At 43.2% G+C, this 26,791-nt stretch overlaps 1 protein-coding gene across 2 annotated transcripts; it reads left to right on the top strand.

The window, feature by feature from the left end:
• Nucleotides 1–375: 375 nt before the first annotated feature.
• On the top strand, nt 376–19,353 carry DDX3X (DEAD-box helicase 3 X-linked). 2 transcript variants are annotated; one of them, XM_014286392.3, is made up of 17 exons: nt 376–1,019; nt 3,603–3,660; nt 4,696–4,746; nt 9,734–9,857; nt 11,017–11,157; nt 11,241–11,340; nt 11,873–12,008; nt 12,423–12,508; nt 13,172–13,270; nt 13,350–13,510; nt 13,710–13,854; nt 13,979–14,123; nt 14,413–14,594; nt 14,685–14,802; nt 15,248–15,404; nt 16,366–16,493; nt 16,831–19,353. In XM_014286392.3, exons 1-17 carry the CDS (start codon nt 975–977, stop codon nt 16,911–16,913), a joined length of 1,959 nt encoding a protein of 652 aa, XP_014141867.1. In that variant the 5' UTR covers nt 376–974; the 3' UTR covers nt 16,914–19,353. The 2 variants fall into 2 exon arrangements, with proteins under 2 accessions (XP_014141867.1, XP_005431974.1); XM_005431917.4 differs by having other exon boundaries at nt 850–1,019; nt 16,369–16,493.
• The last annotated feature ends 7,438 nt before the right edge of the window (nt 19,354–26,791 follow it).

The raw sequence follows: 26,791 nt of genomic DNA, 5'->3' as shown, positions 1-26,791 counted from the left end.
GGTGACAGCACCTCTGAAAAAGCATTCAGAAACTAATACCAGGATGCAGAGGGGCCTGTAAAGGGCAGCAGCCCGAGTTCCTGTCCTGCAAAGCCAATGTCCTGGGACCTGGGGGGGATGGGGAGCAGGAGGCTGGTGTATTTGTGGGTGAAGCAGCCCCTACCCCGCTGACCATAGTCCCAGCTCCCGCTCTCGTGGGGCTCGTCAGGCTTGGCTGTCACCAACTAGCGCCCTCCTCCTTCCCTCGCCGCTGGCCCGCTGCGCCTCCATTATTACCTGCGCCACTGTGCAGGGGTAAGCGCACAAGATGGCGGCGGGCGCCGGCCGGGCCGCCCACGTGACCTAAACCCCCACTCCTTCTAGAGACATCTCAGCGGCGCGCGCGGCGACGGCCAGCGCAGCGCTCTCGCGAGCGCGTCGAACAAAAGAAGTGTGTGACGGGGTGTGTGTCGCGATCTCGCGAGACCTCGTGGCCATGTCCCTCACCCCCCCGCCCCCCCTCGCGGGGATCCGGGCCGTGGAGGAGAGCCGGCCGCCGCGGGGAAACCTCGCGGTATCGTCAGCAAAGCCCGGGAGGCCCAGCGGGTGCCCGCGCGGGCCCGGCGCCCCAAGTCTCGCGACACCACCGGAGCGGCCCTCAGCGAGGGCTGAGCGGCAGGGGCTGGCTCAGGTCTCGCGATATCTCGCCCACGCTCCCCCGCCGGCGCAGAGCGGACGGCTTCTCGCGCGATAGCTCTGGGCGGGAGCGGGGGGAAGGGAGCGCCCGGGCAGGGGCGGTAACGTGCGGGCTGAAGTCAGCGCGTGCCGCCGGGCAGGCGGGGGGCGGGGACTATATAAAGGCCGGGGCCGAGGTGGGGGGGGCCTCAGTCAGGAAAGCGATTCGCAGTGGACGAGCAGCAGTAGCGGCGAGTTCCCAGCCCGGCGAATCTGAATTTCTCGAGGCGGAGCGGGACACCCCGAGACGATCTCTCGTTATGAGTCATGTGGCGGTGGAAAATGCCCTCAGTCTAGACCAGCAGGTGAGGGATGGGCCCCGGAATGCGGGCGAGGGGGGGAGGAGTGGGGAGCGGCAGGCCGCTCCGTTAACTCGAGTGCGGTGGCGGACGGGGCAGGAGGAGAGGCTCGGAGGAGGCTCTGAGTGCGGGGGGAAGGGGTGGCGGGAGGGACGGGTGAGATTGCTGGCGTGGGACTTTAATTGCTTCTCGATCCCCGATGGTTGCGTCGTGATTTCTTCTCGCCCCTCCTCCCCCCTCCGGCTCTTTTTGAGCGGTAATCCCCCCCCCCCCCATAACGCGGCCTGTTTGTGGCGTATTTGGTTGTTGCGCAGTTTCCGTTGTGTGGCGGCTCCGCTCCGGGTTTCCTCCCGCGGGGGCGGACAGGGGGCTGGGGTTGGGGAGAGGGAGGGAGGCGGGCAACGGGAAAGACGGGACCACCGCTGCGGCCGAGCAGCCGAGCCGGAATCTGCGCCTGCCCCCGCGGCCTTCTCGCCACGCTCCAGGCCCGGCTTTTGTGTGGCGGTGAGCGACGATGGTAACGTTGGCGGCCGGGACCCCTGGCGGCGGCGGCGGGGAACGGCCGCGCGCTTGGGGGGGGGGGGTGGCGGGGAGGGGGCAGCCCGGGGAGAGGGGGGCAGGGAGAAAGACACGATAAATGGCGGCCATTGTGCCTCTGACGGGGCGAGGCGGGGGGTAGGGGAGGACGACGCTTTGTGTTGGCGCCCCCATCCCCGGGGAGGGGGCTGGGGGAGGCGGCGCAGGCGGCAGCCTTTGTTCGAGCTGCGTCAGCAGGGCCCGGCAGCAGCCTTTCCCGCTCTTTCCTCCGGTGCCGGTGGGGCCCGGTGACGCAGTTGGGCCTAGACCAGGAGCGCCTCAGCCGGCGTGTGTTCGGGCGGCTCTTGGGCCCGCGATGTGCTTCCTTCCCTCTTCTCTTGGTGGTGGTGTGTGTGGTTGGGTTTTTTTTGTTGGTTTTTTTTTTTTTCCCCCTCCTTTCCTCCTGATCCCTACGTCTTCCACTGCTCCCCCCCTCGCCTCGCTGGGCGGAGTCAGGCACAGGCCCGTGCCCAGTGTGGAGGGGATAGGTGGTTATCTAATCTCTGGAGAAGGCGGGGGCGGGAAGGGGCCCCTATGGCTGTAGCGGGACCCAGGGCGGGCAGCTGGCCTGGCAGGGCAGTGCTCGACCTCGGCGGCTTGTAGGCTTCGGGCGGCCTCTGCTCTAGAGTCTTAGGCGAAGTAGGTCAGGGAGCCGGTTCTTCCCCCCCCTTCCCCTCCCCCCCCCCTCCCCCCCGCGGTGGCACGTGACGGGTGCCGGCTGCCGGATTAGCTGGGCGGCTGCGGCTGCTCCCTGCTGCGCCGAAAATCTCAACCCGCAGTGCCGGCTGCACCGCCGCACTGAGATGGCGGCCGCGCCGGCCTTCGTCGTTGCGCCATCTCCGAGATCAGCTTTTGGCAAGTGTTGCCCCCACGGTGGAGACTGTGGAGGTCCAACGTGAGAAGATATGTGTATCGCTTCTGTTCACAGTCCCCTGAGAGCCACTTTTACCTAGTAGAGAATCTTTGGGTTTGCTTACTGTTCAAATCGGAATTACTCTTCAGCCTGATGTTGATGCTTGGATTAACTAAAGAGATCGGGTTTTAAGTAGTAGCTTTAAAAGAAGATGATATGAGGCCTGGCATTGGAGGATTTTTTGAGAATCTGAATGTCCTAAATGGCAACACACACAGCTGAACATCTACAAGGGCAGTGTATGGGGATTGGGATCTTTGCTTTAGCTTGATCAGGTCATAGTGGAAGACGCTTTCGTGCAATTGGTCTCACATAAAATTTAATTGTATTTAAACATGTCTGTCTTTTCCCAAATAAGTTTCTAATCTTACCATGCAGGCAAACAACTAATGAGCTGTCGCTTAAGCTTTGCAAGTTGCTCAATGTCTTCTGCCAAAATAAGTCCATATTGTGTTTAACTTAAAATATTTATGCTAGTAGTGCTTGAACTGAAAAACCTTTTGGTAGACTTTGGTGTGAGACCAAAGGCTGCAGATGAAGTTTTAGAAAAGCAAACCAAAAATTCTACTTGCTGAAGAAGTCACCTGATGTTATAATCTGCATGTTTGAGGCAGCTACTGTTCACAAAACATCTCAGTAGTGTTAATGCAGTTTAAAGAGGTAACTTGAGTCTCTCTGCAAGTGAAGTGTCCAACTGAATTGGTATTTGGCCTGTAGTCTCTGTAGACCTTAATAATAAAAATTGCTATTGATCTCAAATCAAAATGCATTAGAGTGGACTGAAAGGCTATTTTAATGGTCGTTTAGTCTGCATGTAGTGTGTATCAGAAGTCTGTGGTATGCAGTTTAGTGGGTGCAGGGTACTCTTCTGGCTTTGCTGCCTGTGTGGTTCATGTTTATTGGAATATATGAAGATGCTTGAAGGTGGTATGGCCTTGAGTACTAACTATGGTTTTCGGTTCCTCTCTACAGGAGGTGTAACTGACACTATAGACAAATTTCTTTGCAGCAGTAACTTGTCGGAACTCTCCTTGCTCTTGATAAGTAAAAGTTTTTTATATCTTAGCATAAAGTCATGATCCTTGTTTTATTTCTTCCAGTTTTCTGGTCTAGACTTGAACTCCTCAGACTCTCAGAGTGAAGGAAGCTCTTCAAGCAGTAAGTACATGAAAGTTTTCAAGCTTACAAACGGTTTTAGAAATAGGGGTTTTGTAGCTGTGAAAAGTAATTTCTGAAGACAAGGTTTAGAGGCAGATGGGGAAATTGAGGTTGCTAGTTATGCCTGCTTTGAAAATGCTGTATGCTTTAGATGGGAGCACGCACTTTAGCAGTGGTGCAGCATGTAAATTTCCCAAGTGTGTAACTAACGTGAGGGAACTTGCTGTTCCAATTTTGTACCAGACCTTCTGTTGCCTCTAGTCAAACAATGGAGGCTGCTGGTTGTAGCAGTAATATGATGACCAGTTTTCTCAAAACATCCAGCTAGATTTGGAGTGTTTGAAGGTTAGACTTTTAATATTTGACTGGGCTAATTTTAATTCATTAAGTAGAAACTGCATTCTATGATATGCAGGGCTTATGTATGTTAAGAAGGGGGGGGGGAATCTTCCAGGAATTCATATTGAGCTTGTGCCTGGTACTTTCTGATTCAGGTTGCATAGCACACAGACGCTTCTGGATTGTAAATGAAGAGTGCTATTCAGAGGCAGTTACATGTGGCTTCTGGTTTGAGCTGAGCTGATGGTTGAATTTAAGGGGAAGGAAAAATACTGGTAGTAATAATAGTGTGAGTGCCACTACTTGAATGACACAGTGAAAGTCTTAAGCTGCTCAGATATTAAGGCTTAACCTGGTGCCAGATGAGTTCTAGGAAGACAGGCTTTCATCATAAATACTGTAACATCTACGAAGGGCCTGTATGACTTGGTCAAAGAAATAGCAAGACATCTATACCTTAAACAAAGAAATTACCTAAATGAGTATGCAAGAGCTTAATCTTCAGTGTGTTGGCCCTCAGAGAGGGATATTATTGAGTGCTGTAATAAAGGACTCTTGTTTAAAGATACTGTAAGAGGCCTTGAAGCTTCTGAGGCCGACAGTGTTTTTGGTAAGCAAAAGTTGTTGGGAAGACTAGTATCTCAAAAAGTGCTAATGCCGTAGTTTTGTAATGCTACCTTTTTTTTTGTCCTTTAGAAGGCAGATACATTCCTCCTCACCTGCGGAACAGGGAAGCTTCAAAACAGGGTATGTATCAGAAATATAGTGGCAACACTTTTTCCTTGTTCTTGGCCTCTTTCTGAATCTTTAGTCAAAGGCCTTAGCAGGCTGTTACAGTACTTAAAGGTGATTATGCAGACTGCTTGACTATTCTGTGCAAAACACTGCAACTTAATCTGCTTTTAGTGTGCTATTCTTCATTCTTTCACCAGTTTATATTCTAAGCTCTGGCAGCACGGTTTTGCTTCATAACTGATTTCATAGTATGGGAGGACTTGGATCTCATCTGTTTCTAAAAGCACAGTGGACTTGCGCAGATTCTGTTAAGTACTGCAAGAGGACCCCTTCTGTTAGAAGTGAGTGGGAGGAGAATATTGAAATAAAAGGTGATACATCTTATAGTTCTGGAGCTGTGTAATTTTATGAAAAGGCCCATTCCAGTTTTTCATGCATTTGAAGAAACGGATCAGTCCTTGTCTTGCCTCTGCCTGTGTCCAAGCCTAGTGGGTTTTTTGTTGTTTGGATTTTGTTGTGTTGCTGCTTTTTTTTTTTTTTACTTAAAAGAAGCATGGTCTAAATTGCCAAATGATGATCAGCATGTTACCAGAGCTAAAACTTCTGGGGAAAGTAGAGAGACTGGTTGGCAGCTCAATGCTCTTGAAGCTTCTGATCGCATTAGCTTAATGTATGCAGTTTTTCAAGAAATTAGCTAGCTAAACCTGAGCAGAACACACAGGTTTCTCAAAAGCAGGAAACAAAGTTGGCTTGCAGACATTTGCTGTTTGTAGAATTCGTTTCCTTACATAGTAATTTGTACCAAACTCTAGCATAATTTTGGGGGATACCTGATAATGGAGGGTTATTTTAATCTTAACCTTGAGTACATATCTGTGACCAACCACAGGACTGTCATCTTTTCAGTGCAAGATGGAAGTTCAGATATTGAAATGTACATGTGATCACATGTGGCCTTTCTTGGGGCTTCAAGCTTCGCCTGGAAAAAAAGTAAAAAAGTCATGAAACTTAACATAGGCTGCCAACTGCCTGTGAAACTTCACGTTTAAACCTGCTTGAGTATTATATCACTAGACTCCTCATGGCTCCTGTGACCTGTGGTGGCTAAATAGAAAAGCTGCAATTCTAGTTCAGACCCTCTACTGGGAAGCAAAACCTATGTGATCAGTTCAGTGATGTGAAGCTGAGCTATTTCATAGGATGATTTGAAGTCTGTTTCAGTTACAACTTCATAGAAGCAAATGTTACTTTTGTTACAAGTAAATTAATGATTGCTGCTTTGGCTGTGTTGAAGCTATTCTGTGTATTGGCTGCTCCTTGGAATCTTTAGCAACAGATGTAGTTTTTCAAGGTGTAAACATTAGGAAGCAACAGGCAAAAGAGGCCTTGGATAGTAGTGGTATTTGAGCATGTAACAGAACTCCTGATGTAGCCTCACAAGTGTAGTAGCCTGATAAAATTTTTATTGATGCAAAAATAAGTTGAACTAAGTGATATTCTACTGGATTGCTGGAATACAGTTCTGTCTTGCTCATGTACTGTGGACTTCAGTGAAAGTGTTAATTAACTATTACGGCATTGAAAAACTTGAAACTTGTTTCCTCTATGTGGTGTTCCCTTAGACATGCTCTAGAAACAAGTAGTGTACAGTTCCTAGCTTGGGGTTCTCACTTTCCTCTAACGGATGATGGTATGTTAGTTCATAGACACTTAAAAGTTGCACAATAGGCTTACGTGCAGCTAAGTAAGAAATTGCTTAAGGCAGTGGACTTCATACTTTAAAAATAGCTGTTCTTTGTCTTCATGAAGGGCTGATCATCTTCATGATTTCAGGTAGGTGTTGATGGGAAGGCATGCTAAGGGATCTAGAGTATTTCTGTTTAAAACTCCTACAGTGCTTTCTTCAGCTTACTCTTACCATGCACCTGTGCCTATTGTAATACTAATCCATTAGCTTTGTATATGGGAACAAGACAGTACAGAACTGCAGGAAATAAGAACATGAATAAAAATAGGTCTTTAGGTTATTTAATGGCAGTTGTTTTTCAGCTGCTGAAGCTACAGTATATGGAGCTCAGTATATAGGGCTACCTGGTCTAGTGTCTTGTTTATTGAGCTTGACTTGATAACACTAAAGCTTGTTCTAATGTAATTTTCTTAAATTTTCTGGAAGCTGCTTTTGGCTATTAAAAGTCTAATTTGATCTATGTAACTCTTTTCCCATCCTCAAAAAACCTCTGAGGATTGCTGCTGCATGTGGCAGCTTTTCAAATAAGCTGACTATGATTGGTGTTAAGGTATTGGAAAATGAATTAAAAATGTTGATTGGGGAGAAACATGTACAATTCCAGCACTCTTCAAAGGTGCAAGAGCTACAAAATTGCTCTGGAAATGCATTAACATGCTGAACTCCAAACAGCCCTCTGAGAACTATGTGCTGGGTAGAACACAGATTTTTACTTTAAAATATAAAGTGCCTTGATATGTTAAGGAATTTCCTGATAATTCTTGCAGTCCCGTGATCATAGGTTTTGCTTTAGGGAAGTCAGTCTATGGTCTGTTCCAGGTTGTCTCAGTGCATTTGCTTTTTATTTGCGATGTGTTCTAAATCACAATGGTGTCTTTTGTTAGGTGGTTACATAGAATGGTTGTATGGCTTGGATCTCTGTTGTTCTGTGCTGATCCACAAGTAAAATCAAACCAGGAATACCAAAATGAAAGTGAAATAAATGGCCCTAATTTTCAAACAGGGGGTGTGTGCGTGCGTATATATATGCATTTGTTCAGACTTGGCCTAGAAGTTTGCTGTGCTATATTATGGAAAAAGTATGGCAAGGTACCAGTTTCAGAAACCAGTGCAATAACAGGCTAGAAGAGTAAGGTATTTGGAGTATAAAACTTTGACTCTTACCAAGTGTGAGAGGTTCCAAAAAGAAGATCTTAATGTGGTGTACAGTCAGCTCGTTTTTTTCACTAATGAGAAACTATATCTATCTTTTTGAAGATTGCTTTGTCAGCACCACTGCTACTTAGTCTCTTGGTAGGATGGCATACCCCAGTATTTTTGGTGTAGTTTCAAAGTTACTCAGAAGAAAACTTGGGTTTAGATGTCTTCTGAACAAGTTACAAATAACTTTCTCATGTGTTAAGGGGTTTATGATATTCCTAATCTTGTGACAGCAGTGTCTCTGTGTGAACTTAATTTATTCTTAAGGAATAAAGTTAGTTCTTAAAGCACTTTGGAGGTCTTGAAGCATTTCATGATCTTGTGTGCTAATAAAATTAATGCATGAGTTATTTTTGCATTCTGCTTTGGTTAGCCAGACCAAATGACTTACAATTACCTTACTAGTTTTTTAAAGTTCTCTTGTGACTAGTGCATGCTTGGATTCTGAGGAGTAGGATTCCTTTCTTGAAATAGAAGTGAGGGGGAAAGGGAGTGACACTCTCCAGAGGACATCTAACAAAGTAGGGTCAGGGTCATTGTTGTAGCAAAACTTCCTCAGAGAGAGGGCCTAGAACACAACTACTTCCTTCAGAATTAATTTGTGGTTGGTTTTTTGTTGTGGATTAACCCCATCTGGCAAATAAGTACCATGCTGCCAATCACTCACTCACTACTCCTCAGGATGGGGAGGAGAGTCGGAGAAAGGTAAGATGGGTTCAGATAAGAACAGTTTAATAACTGAAATAAAATACAATACTTGTAATGAAAAGGAAAGAGGAAAGAACCCAAGTGGTGCACAGGGCAGTTGCTCACTGCCAAATGACTGATGCCCAGCCAGTCCCTGAGCAGCGGTGGGCAGGCCATGGCCAACCCCCCTACTTTATATATTGAGCATGGTGTTTTGTGGCATGGAATATTCCTTTGTGGGTCAGCTGTCCTGGCTCTGTTCCCTCCCAGCTTTTTGTGTACCTGCTCACTGGCAGAGAGCATGGGAAGCTTGAAAAGTCCTTGACTTGGGGTAAGCACTGCTTAGTGACAACTGAAACATCAATGTGTTGCCGACATTACTCTCATACTAAATCCAAAGCAGCATAGTACCAGCTACTGAGAACAAAATTAACTCTTATCTCAGCTGAAACCCGGACACTAATTGTCTGGTGCATAGGTCTTGACTGGTTTTGTGCTGTGGAGCTGGCAAAAGCATGCCTACTAATAAGAGTAACATTATTTGTCTCATTACTTTACCTACTCTCTACCAGAATCCAATGGCTGAGGCTCCGATTGGGTCATTTTCAAACCAAGTGTAGCACAATTTAATGCTCTACATTTTTGCCTATGTTCCAGTCCCTGGTAGCTCAATAGAAACAAAGCCTTTTTTTACTTCATGGTGTTGGCAAGTTGATGTACTTTATATTCTGCTTGGTCCAGTTTCTTTGAGTTAATGTACTGTAGGTGTAAAAGTTCTGTGGAAAAACTCAATACGGTAATTCATTGTGAATAACTCCATATTCCTTATTTCTGCATGGTGCTGTTAATTTGTCTTAGTCCATAGGTCAGATTGCTCTGTGTACTTGCAGCATGACAAAACATTCTAACTTCTGTATGGATTTGTAATGCAAGGGCTAACACTGTTAATTGATCTTTACCAGAGACCTTGTTCACATTACAAAAATTAAATGCATCATCGAAGATTTGTGTTGGAGAGATAATGTAGATGAGTCTTGGGAAGAATTAATGTCTTACTGTTTCTTCTGATACCTAACCATGTTTCCAGACTAGACAACCAAGTATTAGCTTTAAGGCAAGTGCAGTGTTACAAAAAATAACATGCTTGTACATGAGTTGAGTGGTTTTAGCAAATTCTGATAGGTAATGAAAAATGCTTAGTCCCTATTGTAGTAAGGCTCCATTACTTGTACATCATCTGTTCTTGAAGGACTACCTGCCTTTCAGTCCTGTAGCATTTCTAGTAAGGCTTCCTGGACAGAACTTGGCTTTATCTTGTAAAAGCCTAGATCATGTAATGCATGGCAACACTTCTTTCTGTTCTAGGTTTTGATAGTGGTGGCTGGAGTTCTAGCAGAGACAAGGATGCATACAGCAGCTTTGGTGCACGGTCTGACCGTGGAGCAAAATCAAGCTTCTTTGACCGTGGAAATGGATCAAGAGGAGGGAGGCAAGTACTTGCTGTCTGGGTGGTGCTTATGAAGTCTCTGTCAGTTCTAGTAGTGCACCTGTAACATTGACATTAAAATTTTAAGAGTTCTAGGTATGAACAGCAGGATAAAGTAGGAGGAGCCTGGAAGGGGAGGAGAGAGTCAGAGATCTTGCTTTTACAGCTACATGAGCTCAAGGATGAGAAACATGCCTGAAAAACGTGCCCTGTAGTCCACCATCAGCCACTCACTGCAGCTGTAACGACTTGCAGACTTAAGCATTTCACCAAAAATGTTCTAGATGGGTTGCTACTGCTAGAAAAATCATGAAGAGCTGTTGGGAGCAGATAAAATACATAAATGGATTTAATTTTTTTATTTCCTTTTTTTTCTTGTTTAAAAAGTGTAGTTAATAAAACTGGGTGAGACTCTTGCAGGTTCTCTACCTTACTTGATCAGTCTTACACACATCATGCGTTGTATGCACAAGTGTGGTGAGAGTGACCTTTATCAACTAGTAAAGCTGACGCTAGTCCTGTATCCAGACTTTTATCAAACATGATTTACCAGACCAAAAACTTAAGCAGTTGAGGTAAGGACTTCTTCCACCTTCTTTCTGAGTCACTAATACAGGTGAGCTCCCTTTTTATAAAAATAATAATGTGACATGTAATTGAGGTATTTAGTTTGGTCACGTGTGGTGGGGGAATAAAGGAACAAACTACAACACTAAAGGGCTTTGTCTGGATGTGGGAGACATGTAAGAAAGGGAGGAGTACCAAATGTCCCAAGTGTTCTAAGCAGAGTCCCTGACAAAAAATGTCAAAGATTCAGCAACTTGAATTGCAGGTCTACTGGAAGATGACCTATTCTTTTACACTTCTTACGCTTAACCAACTAAAAAACCTTGATTTGAGGTTCAGTGCTAAAGTGAGCTGTGAAATCATGCCAGACTCTTCTGTCTGACAAGAGAATAATGTGATTGATGGCTGGGACTAACTCACTTCAGTTCATAGCTCAAGAAGCAAGTACAGATGTTCTGATGATTTTGATGGTTCTGTAGTTTCATATGTAATACAGAGCATGCATTATGAGATTACTATAGCTTTAATTTTGCATGTAAAAAAAAAAAAATCCTGTTGCCCAGGAGCGGTGGTCTGATACTCTTCCTGTATTTAGATATGAAGAGCGTGGAAGAGGCAGTGACTATGATAGGAGTGGCTTTGGTAGATTTGACCGTGGTGGGAATAGCCGCTGGTCTGACAAATCAGATGAAGATGACTGGTCAAAGCCTCTTCCCCCAAGTGAACGCCTGGAACAGTAAGTAACGGAATAATGTAAATTAACCTGACAGGGTCAGTTGATATGGTTAGCAAGTAAAATACCTTCTCTTCTGTTTTTAGAGAGCTTTTTTCAGGAAGCAATACTGGCATTAACTTTGAGAAATATGATGACATTCCTGTGGAAGCAACAGGCAGCAACTGTCCTCCACATATTGAAAGTGTAAGTGTTCTTAAAATCTAGTTTACTGATATATCTTAACAGTGGCTGTTTTGCATGTGAAGCTTTATGTCATGCTGTCATAAGTTTAGGGGAGGAAAAGGAAACGCTTGCTTTCCTGCAGCTAAGCTGTTTTGCAGAGGAGGGTTGCATGAACTAAGACATGAGGGAAGTTGTGTAAGCTTGTTCAGTTACACTTGTAGCTTGCTTTAAACTATGTGACTTGTCTTTAAACAGTAAACATGTAGAGAAGTTGGAGTTGCTGATTTGGAGTAACTGCTTAAGCATAGTATGCTAGCGTAGTCTGGACTTAGGCTTGGCTGGCTTTCTAAGAATTGCTTATGTGACTGGACTAAGTAGCTACCAGGCTCTCGGTAACTAGCTCCTGAGTATCTGTAAATGTTCTATAAGAAAAGCTGAAACAAAATACACTTGATAAATGTGTGTGTTTTGGGTTTTTTTTTTAAATAAATGACGTGTTCCATGGTGGCTGGAGAGAAGGATCCTTATTTTAATTGTTTTAAATATCTTACAGTTCAGTGATGTTGACATGGGAGAAATTATTATGGGAAACATTGAGCTCACACGCTACACCCGTCCTACTCCAGTCCAAAAACATGCAATACCTATTATTAAAGAAAAGAGAGACTTGATGGCCTGTGCTCAGACAGGTAAGTTAGTAACTCTGTACTACTTAGTTTCTCTGTAGGAGTAGGGTCTTGTATTCCTCAAGCTGCAGATCAGAGGTCTGTAAGGTAGTAGAACTTCCTGTTCAGAGTATACTGAAATACCTGCAGTGTTACAAGTTGCAACTGCTTTAAATGTGGCTTGACTGGATTTACTGTTTGTCCTGAGAGACGCGTTTATGGCTTATATCTCATTCAGTTTGGGGGTTTGAGGTGCTGAGTGATAGGTCTTTTTTTAAATAACCTCTACTGGCAAAGGAGTGCACTCCAGTAGCATAGGTAGTATCAACATAATAGTGCAGATGTTACTAGGAAACGCTAGTGGTACAGGATTAGTATGGTAGTTGACAATGCAGTAGCTTTCAGAAGAACTAATAACACTGAATTGTGTCCTAATAGGATCTGGGAAAACAGCTGCATTTCTTCTACCAATATTGAGCCAGATCTATGCAGATGGTCCTGGTGATGCCTTGAGAGCTATGAAGGCAAGTATTTAAATACCCTGTTCTGGAAAAGCTGTGACCAATGTGTATTTTTGCCCTGTATGCTGATGTCTGCTACTGAACATAATAGATGGGCTCTTAATTTCATCATTATTTTGGGTATGATAGGAAAGGTTCTCAACTTCTAGAATACTTCAGCTGTTGCCCTTAAAATACAGGCTGTGGAACATGCTCTTCCCGCCCCGCCCCCCCCCCCCAAGAGTAAATAATGTATAACTCTCTAGAGAAAAGATGGTTTACAAGTGGTGGTGGTTGTGTGAGCTTTAAAGACTCTTCCTGTGTCTCAAAAAAGGTACTTGGTCACACGTGGTTATGTTGACTTCAGGATAGGAAGTAACAGGCTTTATGGCAATCATTTCTGTGCTGCTGAAGTTACTGGTCACAGTGTATGTTGTAGAAACCAAGACTGTGTAGCTCTGTTGCTGTTAATATATTAACAGACAGCTGAATCTTGGGTCCTGTAATAAGGATATCTTCAGATGGGCTGCTTAAAACAAGTTTGCTCTTAGCTGTGCTTTTTCTTTCTTTCTTTGGACAAATTTGGTGACCAGTCTTCAGTATAGCCTCTAGTAGCTGTTTTAATTCCCCTCATATTTGGGGTACTCATTCAAAGGTTTTTTGTTCGTTTTTTTTTTTTTTCTTCAGGAGAACGGAAGATATGGGCGCCGTAAGCAATATCCAATCTCACTGGTCTTGGCTCCCACTAGGGAACTGGCTGTGCAGATCTATGAGGAAGCCAGAAAGGTATATCTAAGAGTATTTAATTATAAAATAGCTTTAGCTTAATTAGTTTTCCTTAGAGCTAATTTACTTTGTTTTGTAGTTTGCATACCGTTCCAGAGTTCGTCCTTGTGTTGTATATGGTGGTGCAGACATTGGTCAGCAGATACGTGACTTGGAACGTGGATGTCACTTGCTTGTAGCAACTCCAGGACGACTGGTTGATATGATGGAGAGGGGAAAGATTGGACTGGATTTCTGCAAGTAAGTGTTCTGTCTGTATGCGAATGACTTGACAACTAGGAACCACATTTTAAAGTGAGATCTAGATTTAATGACACTGAAGTTCTAGCTTTTGGACTGTGTAAACATCCATTTGAGAAGTTGTGGTCCACTGTCTTGTGTTGGGTTACAGCTTAAAGAAAAACTGCTCTGAAGAGTAACCTCTTTAATTAATGTTTAGATATCTAGTGCTTGATGAAGCTGACAGAATGCTTGATATGGGGTTTGAACCTCAAATACGTCGAATTGTTGAGCAAGATACTATGCCACCAAAGGGCGTTCGTCATACCATGATGTTCAGTGCTACTTTCCCCAAGGAAATCCAGGTACTTCACAAATAGCTCATTCATAAGAACAATTTCATCAGTGTAAGGGGGGGAAAAAGATACTGGTTTTCATATATATATATATATTTTTTTTTTTACACCTCCCCCCTTTTTTGTATTTTAGATGCTTGCTCGTGACTTCCTTGATGAATACATCTTTCTGGCAGTTGGCAGAGTAGGTTCTACATCTGAGAATATCACACAGAAAGTAGTGTGGGTGGAAGAGTCAGACAAACGATCATTTCTGCTTGACCTGCTAAATGCCACAGGTAAAGATCAGATTCAGATAAGCATACAGGCAAAATTCAGGTGAGGTGAGTCTAATGACTCCGTAGTAGGAACTGCTATTGAGCGGGTGAATGAAAGGGTATTTCCTCAACATGCAATGAATGCCTTGCACTGGCTAAATGTCAGTTTTTAGTTGATGTAGGCTTTTCTGGTAATATAAATGGGGCGGGGGGTGGGGGGTCATTATCTTCATTTTAGAATAGACAGGGTGGTGGAGCCAAGTGATTGTGCAGCTTTTCTTCTGCTAACCTGTGCTTTAATTATTTTTAGGCAAGGATTCTTTGACTCTAGTGTTTGTGGAAACTAAAAAGGGTGCAGATGCTCTTGAAGACTTCTTATACCATGAAGGATATGCCTGTACAAGCATACATGGAGATCGCTCTCAAAGGGACAGAGAGGAAGCACTGCACCAGTTCCGTTCGGGCAAGAGCCCAATTCTTGTTGCCACAGCAGTAAGTAAAATCTGTGAAGTTTGAGCCAGTAAGCCTGTTCCATGGCCTGCAGAACTTTGCTAAGTTTTGATTTAATCCTTTAACCACTAGGTAGCAGCAAGAGGACTGGATATCTCAAATGTAAAGCACGTCATAAACTTTGACTTGCCAAGTGACATTGAAGAGTATGTGCATCGTATTGGTCGTACGGGCCGTGTAGGAAACCTTGGTAAGTATGATGTAGAACTTTAATAGACCGCACATCATACCCAGGTTTATAGGTGTAATAGTATTGGCTAAGTAGCAAATTCCAACTAAGTACACAGAGAAGCCCATGTGCTACTTTCTGTGACCAGAAGCTGGTCACTGCTGTCTAGCCAGTTTGAAAGTAACCAGTTCCTTTAGCTAGTGCTTTTGTTGCTATTTAAGAGCTCTGATAGCATGTGTAAGCTTGGTATCTTCTGTGTCTGTCAGTAAATAGCCAGGTTTTTTTGTGACTAGCTGTGGTGGAATAACGGTCTTAAACAGCTTTCTCTTCAGGTAATTCTAGTGTTCTCAGGCTTGGCTATAAGGAGTCTGATACTTGCCACAGCTGCACATGGGAGCATGGAATGGGTTTAAAGTGCTGTAGTGTACTTGCATTGTGTGGGGCTAAAACTGATTGTTTACTTTAGGTCTTGCCACCTCATTTTTCAATGAGAGGAACATAAATATCACCAAGGACTTGCTTGATCTTCTTGTTGAGGCTAAGCAAGAAGTACCATCTTGGCTGGAGAACATGGCTTATGAACAGCATCACAAAGGAGGTGGCAGCCGCGGGAGATCTAAGAGGTAATAGCCACAACTTTGGTTAAAGGTATACATAATCTGTTGTGAGAGGCAGTTCTGGGACTTCTTTTCAGTTTAAAAACTAAGTTAGAGGAAGACAAACCAGTGCAGTACAAATTGTGCATTAGGTGCATCAGGAGGTGACAGCTTGATGTCTGGTTTTGTTCTGCCTTATGGTAAGGCAATTATTAAGCAATTAGACTTCCTCTTGCTTAAGCAGACAGCTAGATATGGCTGAGGTAGTGACATATAGCAAAAATTATGTTAGAACTCCATGAAAGCACTTAAAAACCACACTTAACTAGAAATGCATACCTGCATGTACCAGGGAAGTAAACTTAAGCAGCTCTTTTGATGTTTAGGGGAAGGTAATGTCTGCCTCCTGCCAGGAAGGAGGTGTGAGAGTTAGACTGTGGGCGCGAGGCCACTTGTAAAATAGTTTTGCTGGGGAAACTTAAAATGTTTTATAAGCTGGTAATACAAAGCTATGTTTAATGGCTTAAAAGGAGAAGCAACCCCATTCCTCTGATTGTAGTTGAGATGACAGCATGAATTCTAGTTGTTTGGGGTTTGTTTTTTCTTCAGAAGTACACTTGTAAAATGGCTGTCCCTTTCTACAGTACGAAAGGTGGTTATAAGTGCACCACTGAAACAGTAAGATTTGGAAATTCTGTGGAGCAGAGGTTGTGTTGGGTCAACTCTCACGAGGACCTGAGAAAGTAATCCTTAGTGTAACATTGCAAGTTTATGACCCTGTTTGAATAGTAAAAACCTCCTTTGTTACCTTGAAGTATCTTTGCAGATGATGCTTGGATGCTTATAAAGCATGCTGAACACACTTGTACTCGTTCTTGCCCAGCTGTAGTTGGTAACCAGAGCTGAAGAAATTCAGTACTTGAACGTCAACATCCTGCAGTGCTTAAAATACCGTTCCCTTATGTGTTTGTTTTCTTCCTTTATACAGCAGTAGGTTCAGTGGAGGCTTTGGTGCCAGAGACTATCGAACAAGTAGCGGTTCTGGCAGCAGTAGCTTTAGTAGCAGTCGATCAACCAGCAGCCGCAGTGGAGGAAGTGGCAGCAGAGGATTTGGAGGTAAGAAAAACTGGGCAAGCAGTGCTAGCAAATAGAAAACAAGATGTAAATGCTTGCTGTAAGAAAAGTTGTGTAGGTAAGGCTTAAATGTGTCAGGTGGTGCTTGTTACGTAGAGTCTGGCCATCCTTCTGGGATCTAGGCTGGATTGATGTTGCCTGTCTGATTAGTTTGATGCTACCTGTCTTACTACCGTTTTGGTTTGTGTGTGTTTTGACAGTACTTCTGGGTGGGTTTCCATTCATAGGCAACAGACATCTTGTCTGTGCCCTTGGTTGTTTTCTTGTTGTGAAGTCTTCGGTGGGTTAATTAAGCATCGCTTTTTCTTGCCTTTCATAGGTGGTGGTTATGGAGGCTTCTACAACAGTGATGGATATGGAGGAAACTATAACTCCCAGGGGGTTGACTGGTGGGGCAACTGAATCTGCTTGCAGCAGATATCCTACCAAACAAGCTAATATGGAAACCACATGTAACTTAGCCAGACTATACCTTGTGTAGCTTCAAGAACTCGCAGTACATTACCAGCTGTGATTCTCCACTGAAATTTTTTTTAAGGGAGCTCAAGGTCACAAGATGGAAATAAAGGAACAAGTAGCCCTATCTTGAAGGTGGTTTTGAAGACTCTATTGCTGTAGTCAGGATTAACTCCCCTCCCACCCATCCCCACCCAGAAACTGCATTTTTGATTTTGTGACTGAGGATCATTTGTTTGTTAATGTACTGTGCCTTTAACTTTAGACAACTTTTATTTTGATGTCCTGTTGGCTCAGTAATGCTCAAGATACAATTGTTTTGACAAAATAAAAATTACTGAACTTGGGCTAAAATCAAACCTTGGCACACAGGTGTGATACAACTTAAACAGGAATCACTGATTCATCCATAATAATACAAAGAAAAACTTATGCGGTAGCCTGCATTAGGGCTTTTGGTATCTGCAGATTTGAAAAATAAAACATCTTGAAGCATATCAATGCAATTAGTTTCTAATGTGGCAAAACTGTACTAAGTTAAAGTTCTGATTTGCTCACTCTATCCTGGATAGGTACTTAGAACCTGATAGCCTTTAATAAGCCATTCCAGTCATGATGAGATGATGTATGGATACATGCATACATTAAAAGCACTGTTTTTGAAGTTAATGCAAGTAAATACAGCAATTCCTTTTTCAATATTTAGGCAGATCATTAATGTGAGCTAGCCAAATGTGGGCAGAACATTACAGGGAATGTTTAAAGGTCTGATAACTTGAAATAGTTTTTAGGAGAATTCATCTATTTAGACTTTTTAAAAATGCCTGCCATATGAAATTGAAATGGTAGAATGGCTGACCACGGCAGTGATAGGTCCTCCTTAAGGGCCTGACTGAATTTTTGGTCTAATAACGCATGCTAGTGTTGATGTTTTTTGGTCAAGAGGGTATGAACAGGAAGAATTATGCAGCAGGCTTTATTTTAATGCAGATTCACATTACTCTGTTCAAGCTGCGTGGAGATGTTAAACTGGCTTACTGTAGACTTTGTAAAATGGCTCCAGAAGAGTAACAAACAAACCTGAGATCACAGAGGTTGGAAATGTACATAAACTGCACAAGGTTTCAATTCTGCTATTAAAGTGCAGTTTTAGTCAGTTTTAGTTGCATAGGTTTCCATTGTATTTATAGTCTGTTTATGCTAAATCTGGCCAAAGATAAGTATTGTCCACCAGAAAAATGCCTTTGCCACCTGGAATTTCTGTGCTAACTTTGTGGCCAGAGCAGTTAACAACTAATCTACAGTGGCAAAGGAAAATGGCAAAAATCTCCTAAAGTGCAATAGATTTTTTCAAGTGTATTGTGCCTTGTTCTAAAACTTTTATTAAGTAGGTGCACTTGACAGTATTGAGGTCATTTGTTATGGTGCTATTTCAAGTCTAGGTTTAGGCCCTTGTACATTTTGCCCATAACTTTTTACAAAATACTTCTTTTATTGCACATTCAGAGAATTTTATATATGTCTTGTGTGCGTGTCCTTAACTTCCAATCTTATTTTGTCTCTTGGAGATTGAACGCAGCTTGTTTAAGGAGAAGGAAATAGATTCTAAAACTTATTTGGGACCATGGGAATGATAGCTGGGAAGAAAACTATTTGCACACGACAGATTTCTAGATACTTTTTGCTGCTAGTTTTGTGTAATATTTATTGAACATTTTTGACAAATATTTATTTTTGTAAGCCTAAAAGTGATTCTTTGAAAGTTTAAAGAAACTTGACCAAAAGACAGTACAAAAACACTGGCACTTGAATGTTGAATGTCACCGTATGCGTGAAATTATATATTTCGGGGTAGTGTGAGCTTTTAATGTTTAAGTCATATTAAACTCTTAAGTCAAATTAAGCAGACCCGGCATTGGCAGTGTAGCCATAACTTTCTGATAGTAAAACAAAAATTGGCAACTTAAAATTAAACATGCCAAGGTTTTGATACACTTGTCTTAAGATATTAATGCAACACTTCTAAACACTGATGTGAAGTGTCCGGATTCTCAGATGTTTGTTGCGTGAGTTTTGTTTAGTTGTGTGTTTTTTTTTTCAGTGAATGTCTGGCACATTGCAATCCTCAAACATGTGGTTATCTTTGTTGTATTGGCATAATCAGTGACTTGTGCATTTTAGCAAGTTTTATCAGCCAGCAATATTTTCAGTTCAGATACAAGGATTTTCAAAACAATATGCAAGAATGGATTTAAACTTGCTGAATGTGAAAATTGAACTTCAAGTCACTGTAGGTTTAGAATTGCTTATTGTATTAGTTTAGATGCTAGCACTGCATGTGCTGTGCATATTCTTGATTTTATTGAAATAAAAAAGTTGAACTGCACAGTCTACTTATTTGTGAAGCGTCACTCTTCTGGTTTACAAGATCTGTAGCCCAAGTGATCTCATTCACGTGCAACTCAAAGCAGGTGAATCTAGTGTGGTACACATCAGTGTGATGGTAAGTGGCAGCCAGGCTTAGGGTTATAGCTGTAGCAACCTTCAAATTACCTGTGCCTGTGCGGTGTTGGGTACTAGTACAGGTTTTCTAGAGAAGCTGACAAGGCAGATGTGGAACAGGTGAGGAGGTAACATTCAGTTTTTTCCTTTAGTGGGTACAAGGTTTGGCTGTAACAATGTAACTAAAACTTGAACTTCACACTCAGATGTGATTACTCGGCAATTTTGCGTTAAGGACTTCATCTCTTTTGCGCCTTAGAGCTTAGCAAAGCTTTAATTTTGACGCCTGTTAATTGTTGCTGTGCAGCCTCATTGAAAACAAGCAGGTGCAGTTCTGTGGGGGAAAAAGTTCAGTATGTTCCCTCTTCAAAGAAGTGTGCCCCCTCTCCCCCCTCAGTTAGCAAGTGCATACCTGCACTCCAGTTTTTGCGTTAGTTTTCTGAAACTAAGCAATGAGCTTGAGCTTTAATTGGGCTGGAATGAGGTTAAGTACTGGACTATCCAGGGGGATGCAGTGGAAGGAATAGGTTCAGATGTTTCTAGTCTTTGAAGCTAGACAAAATAATCTGGGTTTAAATTAAGTTCTGTGCTAAATAATGGTAGAAACTGGTGAACAAGGGAGGGGACAAAGTAATGCCTGGGGACTTTGCTGCACAAGTGTGGTGCAGGTGCATGGTACGGGTTGAAGACTGGTAGAGGTGTTACGTGGGCTTGCAGTCCTGGATCTATCTAGTACACATCTGTAAAGGGAATCTTCCCTACTTGATACGCCATTGATCAGTAATCTATACGGGCTTTTGAAGAACCATGGAAAGGGAGGAGATGAGCACACTTGCCAGGATAGCTTGCTGGAGGGTCTGGGTTGAGCATGCTGACTGTGGACCACACTAAATTTACCTGCTTTAGACTTGCACTAATGATCAACCTCATCATGCAGGGCTTTGTGTTGTCATGCTATGTCCCTGGTTGTGCAACACACACTTTCGAGTATCTTCCAGAAGCTACAACCTGGCAGTTGTCCTGTTCTGCCCCCTCCCAGCCCCTGTGTATTGTGGAAATACAGAGTCATAGTTAGGAGATACATTTTGCACTGTGGAGGTGGCCTGTGGGACCTGGAAGTCAGGCTTTGAGTGTAAAGGTTTGCACTTGATGCTTGGGTGTGAGGTTTGTTCCTGTGATGGCTCTTGCAGAATGCACAGGTGTGGTGGGTGTCGTTAGGCAGCTGGAACAGGAGCACAGTGCAGCAGTTCTAGGCTAGACCTGTGCGCAGTGCTGTCTGGACCAGGGATCATAAAGACAGAATGGTTAATGTAGAGCAAGGGGAGCTCAGAGTGCAGGGTGAAAACTGCAGGAGTAAGTCTGGTCCCAATGTGTGGCAGAAATTCTGAGGAAGATTTTCTTAGATGGATACTGGAGGAAGCAGTTTGTCTCTGGTGGTATGAGGTTGAAACTGGGCTACTGGGGCAGGTACGAGGAGCGTTGGGATGCTTGAGGTAGTGTGTTAAGTAAGAGAAGCACCGGGCGTGTTCCCGCAGAGGTGAGATTTGTACTTCAGTACCTCTTGGCATACTGGGCAGCATAGTTTCTCCCACAATAAATGGGGAAAGACTTGGGAGTGGGCAGAGAAAACTGATGCTAAATTGTCCTAAATTGTAAGGTAAAGGGCTGTGAAATTAAATGGTGAAAACAACTGCGGATTTGTCTTGGACTGTGAAGCTGTCTTGTATCAGGCCTTCAGAGCCTGCAGTAAAGTCAGCCCTTACTCAATAAACAGCTGCATCTGCCAATAGTAGCAGACGTTACAGCAAAAGGCTGTAGTAAAACCCACCCTTGTTTCTGCCAGTGAGGTTACTGTGAGCTGTGCAGATAAGCAGTGGTTTTGAAACAACATCTGTTTGTCTCCCTTGACAAGGGGTGGGAGATGCTTAGATCTATGTCCTTTTGGGGATTTTCACAAAAGTTGAGGGCAGTGGGGTTACTGGAGGGATTTGGTTACTGTTTTTGTTAGGTGCACGCATGAGATCTAGGCAGTGCTTGAGTACAGGAAAGATTGCGCAATCAGGATACCGCTGAGGTTTTCACCATGGCAGTCAAACAAAAGTTGCACTGTATACCTCGTTAAAACTGTCTGTGTAGCTGCCTGAGTTTGTGAATCCTCATCAAGTGCAGTGTTCACTGTTGCTCATACTGATCAATGTGTTTGTGAAAACAACCTGCAGTTAGGTGCTACAGTCTTCACTGAATTACAGATCTTTCTACTGTTAGCTCTCATTCGTCGGGAGGAGGGGAGCAAAGGAGAGGGGTGTAGTTTTGCTGCTACTTTGAGTCCTTCCACTTCAGTGAAGCTGGCACGTGAGCTAACCTCACAGGACAGTTGTAACTAGATTATTTTTGAGGGGAAGAAGCCAAGGCTATAGAGATGACGTAAAATACTACATGAAACTGCCTTGGTTACACTGTGTTCAGAAAACATGCTGGTAGAGATTCTGTCTGTGGTTCTGCCAGCCTTCTAGCTGGTTGGTTGCTTCATGGAACGATTTGCCTTGTCTATAGCATTGCTCGTATGTCGTGCTTGCTTAGGTAGTTCCTGGAAAGTGATGGTTATCCCCTGTTCATGGAAATAACTACTTTCCAAGTGGAAGTAACTTGCTGATAGTTGACAGAGCGGACCTGGACCAGAGCCAACACCAGGAAAAGCGTAAGTGGTGGTAGGGCCTTTCTCCGCTCATTGATCTACCATGATGTGATCCTCTACTGCTACCCTTAGTTCTTTCTTGGCATTATTTTAGGGAAGGTCTGGAAAGGCTGTCAATGCCATGGATCTCCTTAGGTCTTGGTCGTTGATATAGGATCAGGGTGGAAGGAAATTCTGTTGTATGTTTAGTCATTATGGGCACTGCATGTCTGCAGAGTGTTTTTGGAAGCAACTGAAATCCTGCTTTGAACTGTTTGTATTTTATCAAGGATAGGTTCACTCTTCGTCCTGCCCCTTCAGGGGAAATTTACCATACATATAATGATTTGTTAGCAAAAGGTATGACTGCTAAAGGAATTACATTGTTCAAATAGATGTTTACACAGTGCTAAGTGATTAAGGATCTGTATAGGTTTCAGTAAGGTGGCAATGCCAAATTACTCACATGGTGTGATAAAAACTTTGTTCGCACTGATGTTTTATAAAAAAACTAGATTTCTCAGGTGAAGTGTTTATCATCAAGGGGCATGTTCTGATAGGCTAGGACTGTAGGCTTTGCAGGGAACACTGAAGTGCAATCCTGAGTAAATTAATAGAAATCTTCTGGCATTACGTGCTTAGATACTCAGTTCAGAAAAAGCAGTAGTGGAGGTTCAAGGAGGGACCTGAGCACCAGAGTTTTTTCAGTGGCTGAGGGGTTTATCCTTCAGTTGATGACTCAGTGGGAAAGAAGTAATAGTGATAAATTTGAAGAGAAACAGTATAAAGGGTTGGGCAAAGATACAACGTGTGTTTTCCCAGCTGTGCTGCTGATCTGGGTTACCTGGGGCCAGTCACATCATCATGCTGTTCTTGTCTCTTGGTCATCCTGTCAGTGTAAGATGTCAACTTTTTCAAGCAAGGACTACAGTGCTCTGTCCTCTCTTATCTGTCATCTTATCTGGGACTTCTAGTTTCTACTTAAAAACAATAATGTACAGGTAGCTTCAGCTTAAAAAAAAATCACTGCTGAATAAGAGCATGGGACACCTTATTATTCTACTATAACAAGACAGATAAATGAGATTTCTGATAACATTTCTCAAGTAATTATTGCTGCTGTTGTTTCTAATCCAACTTCCCTTGTTTACTTTGTTTTCTGTCTTTTTTTTGGTAAATACTTTTTTCTTCTTGCAGTTGAAACAAACGTTGCTTCTGATGGTGGCTGAAATCTGAGAGGTTCACGCGATGAACGCATTTCTTGGGAAGCAAGGGAAACAGACGCTTGGGGATATTTACAAAAAAGGAACAGCCAGAAATTAAGTGGACCAGGAGTCATAATTGAAGCTGTTTGTTAAATACCACTTGTGTGCTGAGCTTAGTCAGAGATTAGATTCAGGTTGTGGGAAGTGTTCTCTGGAGGAATGTAAAAACACTTGAAAGCTGAGGATTGACTTATGGAAATGGAGTACGTCATTGTTGGTCTTTTCCAGCTCTCTCCTCTTCATCTGTGTATGGAGAAGATAGGCTAGGGACTCTGGGTGAGAAGACTTTCTACGTGCTTAATTATGCTATTTTAGTTGTGTGGGTCTAAGAATATAATGGGATCGTGTAGTTGAAAGCTTGCCTGAGCTTTCTGACTATATTAGGTGGTCCAAAGAAGGATACATCCTGTTATCACTGCTCCTTGAACAGCTGAGGAATCTGATAATTAGACTGCTGTCAAATCACAATGTATTTTATGCTTAAAATGGATTAATTCCCACAGGGACTAAAAGACTTGCCTATTTTATGTGGATAAATTAAAACGATAGGCCCACTACAACTGCTAGTGCTTTTTTTGTACTTCTCCTGGGTAAGTCTCAGCATGCTTTAAGGAGGTCAGCCTTGCCAGGAAACTGAGACACACAACAGTCAAGCAAGAGGCCAGTGACCAAATTAGAATCCAGCAGCCCAGCTCTCCTCTAAGGGAGTGACCCTGTGTTGCTCTCGCAGTGCAAACACCAGCTTCCTTTCACGATATCCTGGGGAGCCGGGAGCAGTGTGAGGCACTCCGTCTTAGCATGGGAACTAACACTCAGACTGCAGCCATTGCACTTGCCTTGGAAGTCATTACTTTTTTAATAGTAGCTCCCTGGGAATCAAAGTTCCCCATGCAAGGTAAGTCTTCTGGTGGTCATCGGGAGTTTTAGGAGGTGTTTTCTGCTACTGCCGGTCTGGTCTTTAGCACCAGAGGTGATGCACCCTTGCTTCCCTTACTGTAAAACTGAGATATTCTTAAAAGGAGTTAATCATGACTTTGAAATACAGTTGACAGGAGACACTCACAAAGTGGAGGCAGGTTTCAGTGTATACTGCACAGTACAAGAGAGCATCCCCATAACTAGTAGCAAGTAAGAAGTTGAACCCTGCAGCGTGCTGCTGACTTTTCTGGCATGGGCTGCGCTCTAGGGTGATGAATGTCTTAATGAGATGGAAGCACCAGGGCATCTCTGGCTCCTTAATGACTGCTTGAGCAAGTGTGCTCAAAGAATGTCTACTTGATACCTGTACGAATGGTCACTTTTCTAGGGCTTTTGCTAACTCAGTGGAGACTTCCCCTACGATGCAGTAGAGGTCAAATAGCTTCATGCTTTTTAGTTCCAATACCAGAATCTCACTCCCATGTAAGCAAAGGATGCAAAGGATCGTACTGCTTTGACCAGTTCTTTTAATACTAAGGGTGCAGCTTTGGCTTAGAAATCTGATCATTTTTTTTAATTTCAGTCCCCAGGCTGTAGACGCCGCATACGGGTTCACCCCTACCTCAGTTTCAGTTCCTCAACTGAAGGCATCAGATTGGAGCTGGAACTTGCAGCAATGGAAACCTTTAAGAGCAGGTTAGATGAATATCATAGCTCATGCTTAGTGACAAGGAATGAGCTGCCACATGGGTAGTTCAATTGGAAATGCAAATTTTTTTTTGTGGTGCATAGTTTCCTAGTTACTCTGGCTCTTCAGTAGTTTTCCTTCCACAATCGCCAGATGCATTATGATGAGAGATTACTTCTGTGCTAGATTTTGCGTCTGTCAGTGTTTAGGTGGTGTGTTAGATGGCCAGCCAGGAAGCTGGGGACCAGCAGCCATTTATTGCCATGTGATTGTGCCGTTTGTCCCACTGGCTTAAAACCATTTTGTTTTCCTTCTGTCCTCCCTGACTCTTTATTAAGCTCAGAAACCTATACCTTCTTATGAGTCCCAAAGATCTGCCCTCACCTTTCTGAACTGGGTAACCCTTCCTTCTTCCCCAAGCTCTTCATCCACCATCCACAACCTCTACCTTGGTTTGGATGCTTTTCAGAGATCCACCTGCTTTCTCAGAAGTCGGAAACTTCCTGCTGTTGTTTCCCTTGATGTTCCTGCTCCCAGAGGCCTATTTCTGCTGTATCACGTTTTGCCTCAAGTAGACCCTCCACAGTGTGAAGGTCTCCTGTTAGGGGCGGGTGTGACTGCAGCTGTAGTGCTGTTCAGGATGGCGAATCCATGCCTCCAGATGAAGAGTTTGCAGGGCTGCTCAGGCGGGACCTCGTAAGTAAAGTAATAGGTTGTCTGAGTCGCAGGAAGATTTTTCTCGGCAGCATTATTACTGTAGGTTATGTAAGCATAGCTCCTCCAGGTCACTGAATTCTTTTAATCCAGAGCAGTAGCTGGCAGAACTGTAAATGGATATAGCTGTGAAATTTGCATGTCGTCCTCAAAAGCTGATTTTGAACTATTTGGTATCTAAATTCTCATCACTTCAGGCAAGGATACCAGCTGTAGGTTGAGAAGGTTGGTGTTTTTTACTATTATTTTGTCAGTAGTATAAAAATACCAGAATGCAGTGATGATTAACCTCCAAAATGAGGAAGAATCTAGTTTATATTTGCATGCTTTTTTTAATTTTGTTTACTAGAACATGCTGCATTATTAAGATCAGACCTCGATGAGGTGATTTTTCCTTTTCAATGGAATCTTTCAACTTGAAAATTAATTTTTTTTCCTCCCTACCAGTACAAAGCATAGGATTAAAATAGCAGAATCTTTGATGTAACTGCTCACTTTATTAAAAATTACATTAAAATGGCTTTAGTTTCTAAATATAGTTTTTAAAATATACTTTTCTTAAAGAATGGCCAAGATTGACATTTTGACGATTCTGAATGACTTTTCATAATGGCCCCACCTTACAAATACTTTTTTAAGTATCAGCATTTTCTAACAGACACAAAACAGGTTTGTTGAAGGGTTCCTGTCTGACTCTATTGTCCTTTCATATCAGTGTGTGACACCATTTTCTCTGTTGCAGCATGACTCAAAATGTGTACCACGTGTCACCAGTTCAGCCTTGGGTGCTGTAGGGTTGGGGCTCGTGCGTGGGTGCCATCTGACAATAAAAACCTGGGGTGAGCTGCTTCACTCCTGCGAGGGGCAGGGGCACCTGGGCTGCCAGCAGTTTTGCCTCATTATTCACTGTATTATTTTGTATGTTCATTTTACAAAGTTAACACCAATTTACAAAAGTATAGCCTCAGCACCCTACATGTTCAGTATATGGATTGTGGAGTGTATCTGATTTACAGCCCCATGCTGCTTTCAGGAATGTTGTAGAGAAAATGTCTATTGGATT

The sequence above is a fragment of the Falco cherrug genome, chromosome 2 (genome assembly GCF_023634085.1).
Source record: "Falco cherrug isolate bFalChe1 chromosome 2, bFalChe1.pri, whole genome shotgun sequence".
Taxonomy (NCBI): domain Eukaryota; kingdom Metazoa; phylum Chordata; class Aves; order Falconiformes; family Falconidae; genus Falco; species Falco cherrug.
This window is presented reverse-complemented; position numbering and strand designations above follow the sequence as displayed.

Bases quoted from the DNA above. Each gene is read 5' to 3' on its own strand.
- DDX3X (XM_014286392.3), top strand. From the start codon at position 975: ATGAGTCATGTGGCGGTGGAAAATGCCCTCAGTCTAGACCAGCAG. The intron at 13,511-13,709 runs GTAAGTGTTCTG...ATTAATGTTTAG, and splicing joins ATTGGACTGGATTTCTGCAA to ATATCTAGTGCTTGATGAAG. The intron at 15,405-16,365 runs GTAATAGCCACA...TCCTTTATACAG, and splicing joins AGCCGCGGGAGATCTAAGAG to CAGTAGGTTCAGTGGAGGCT.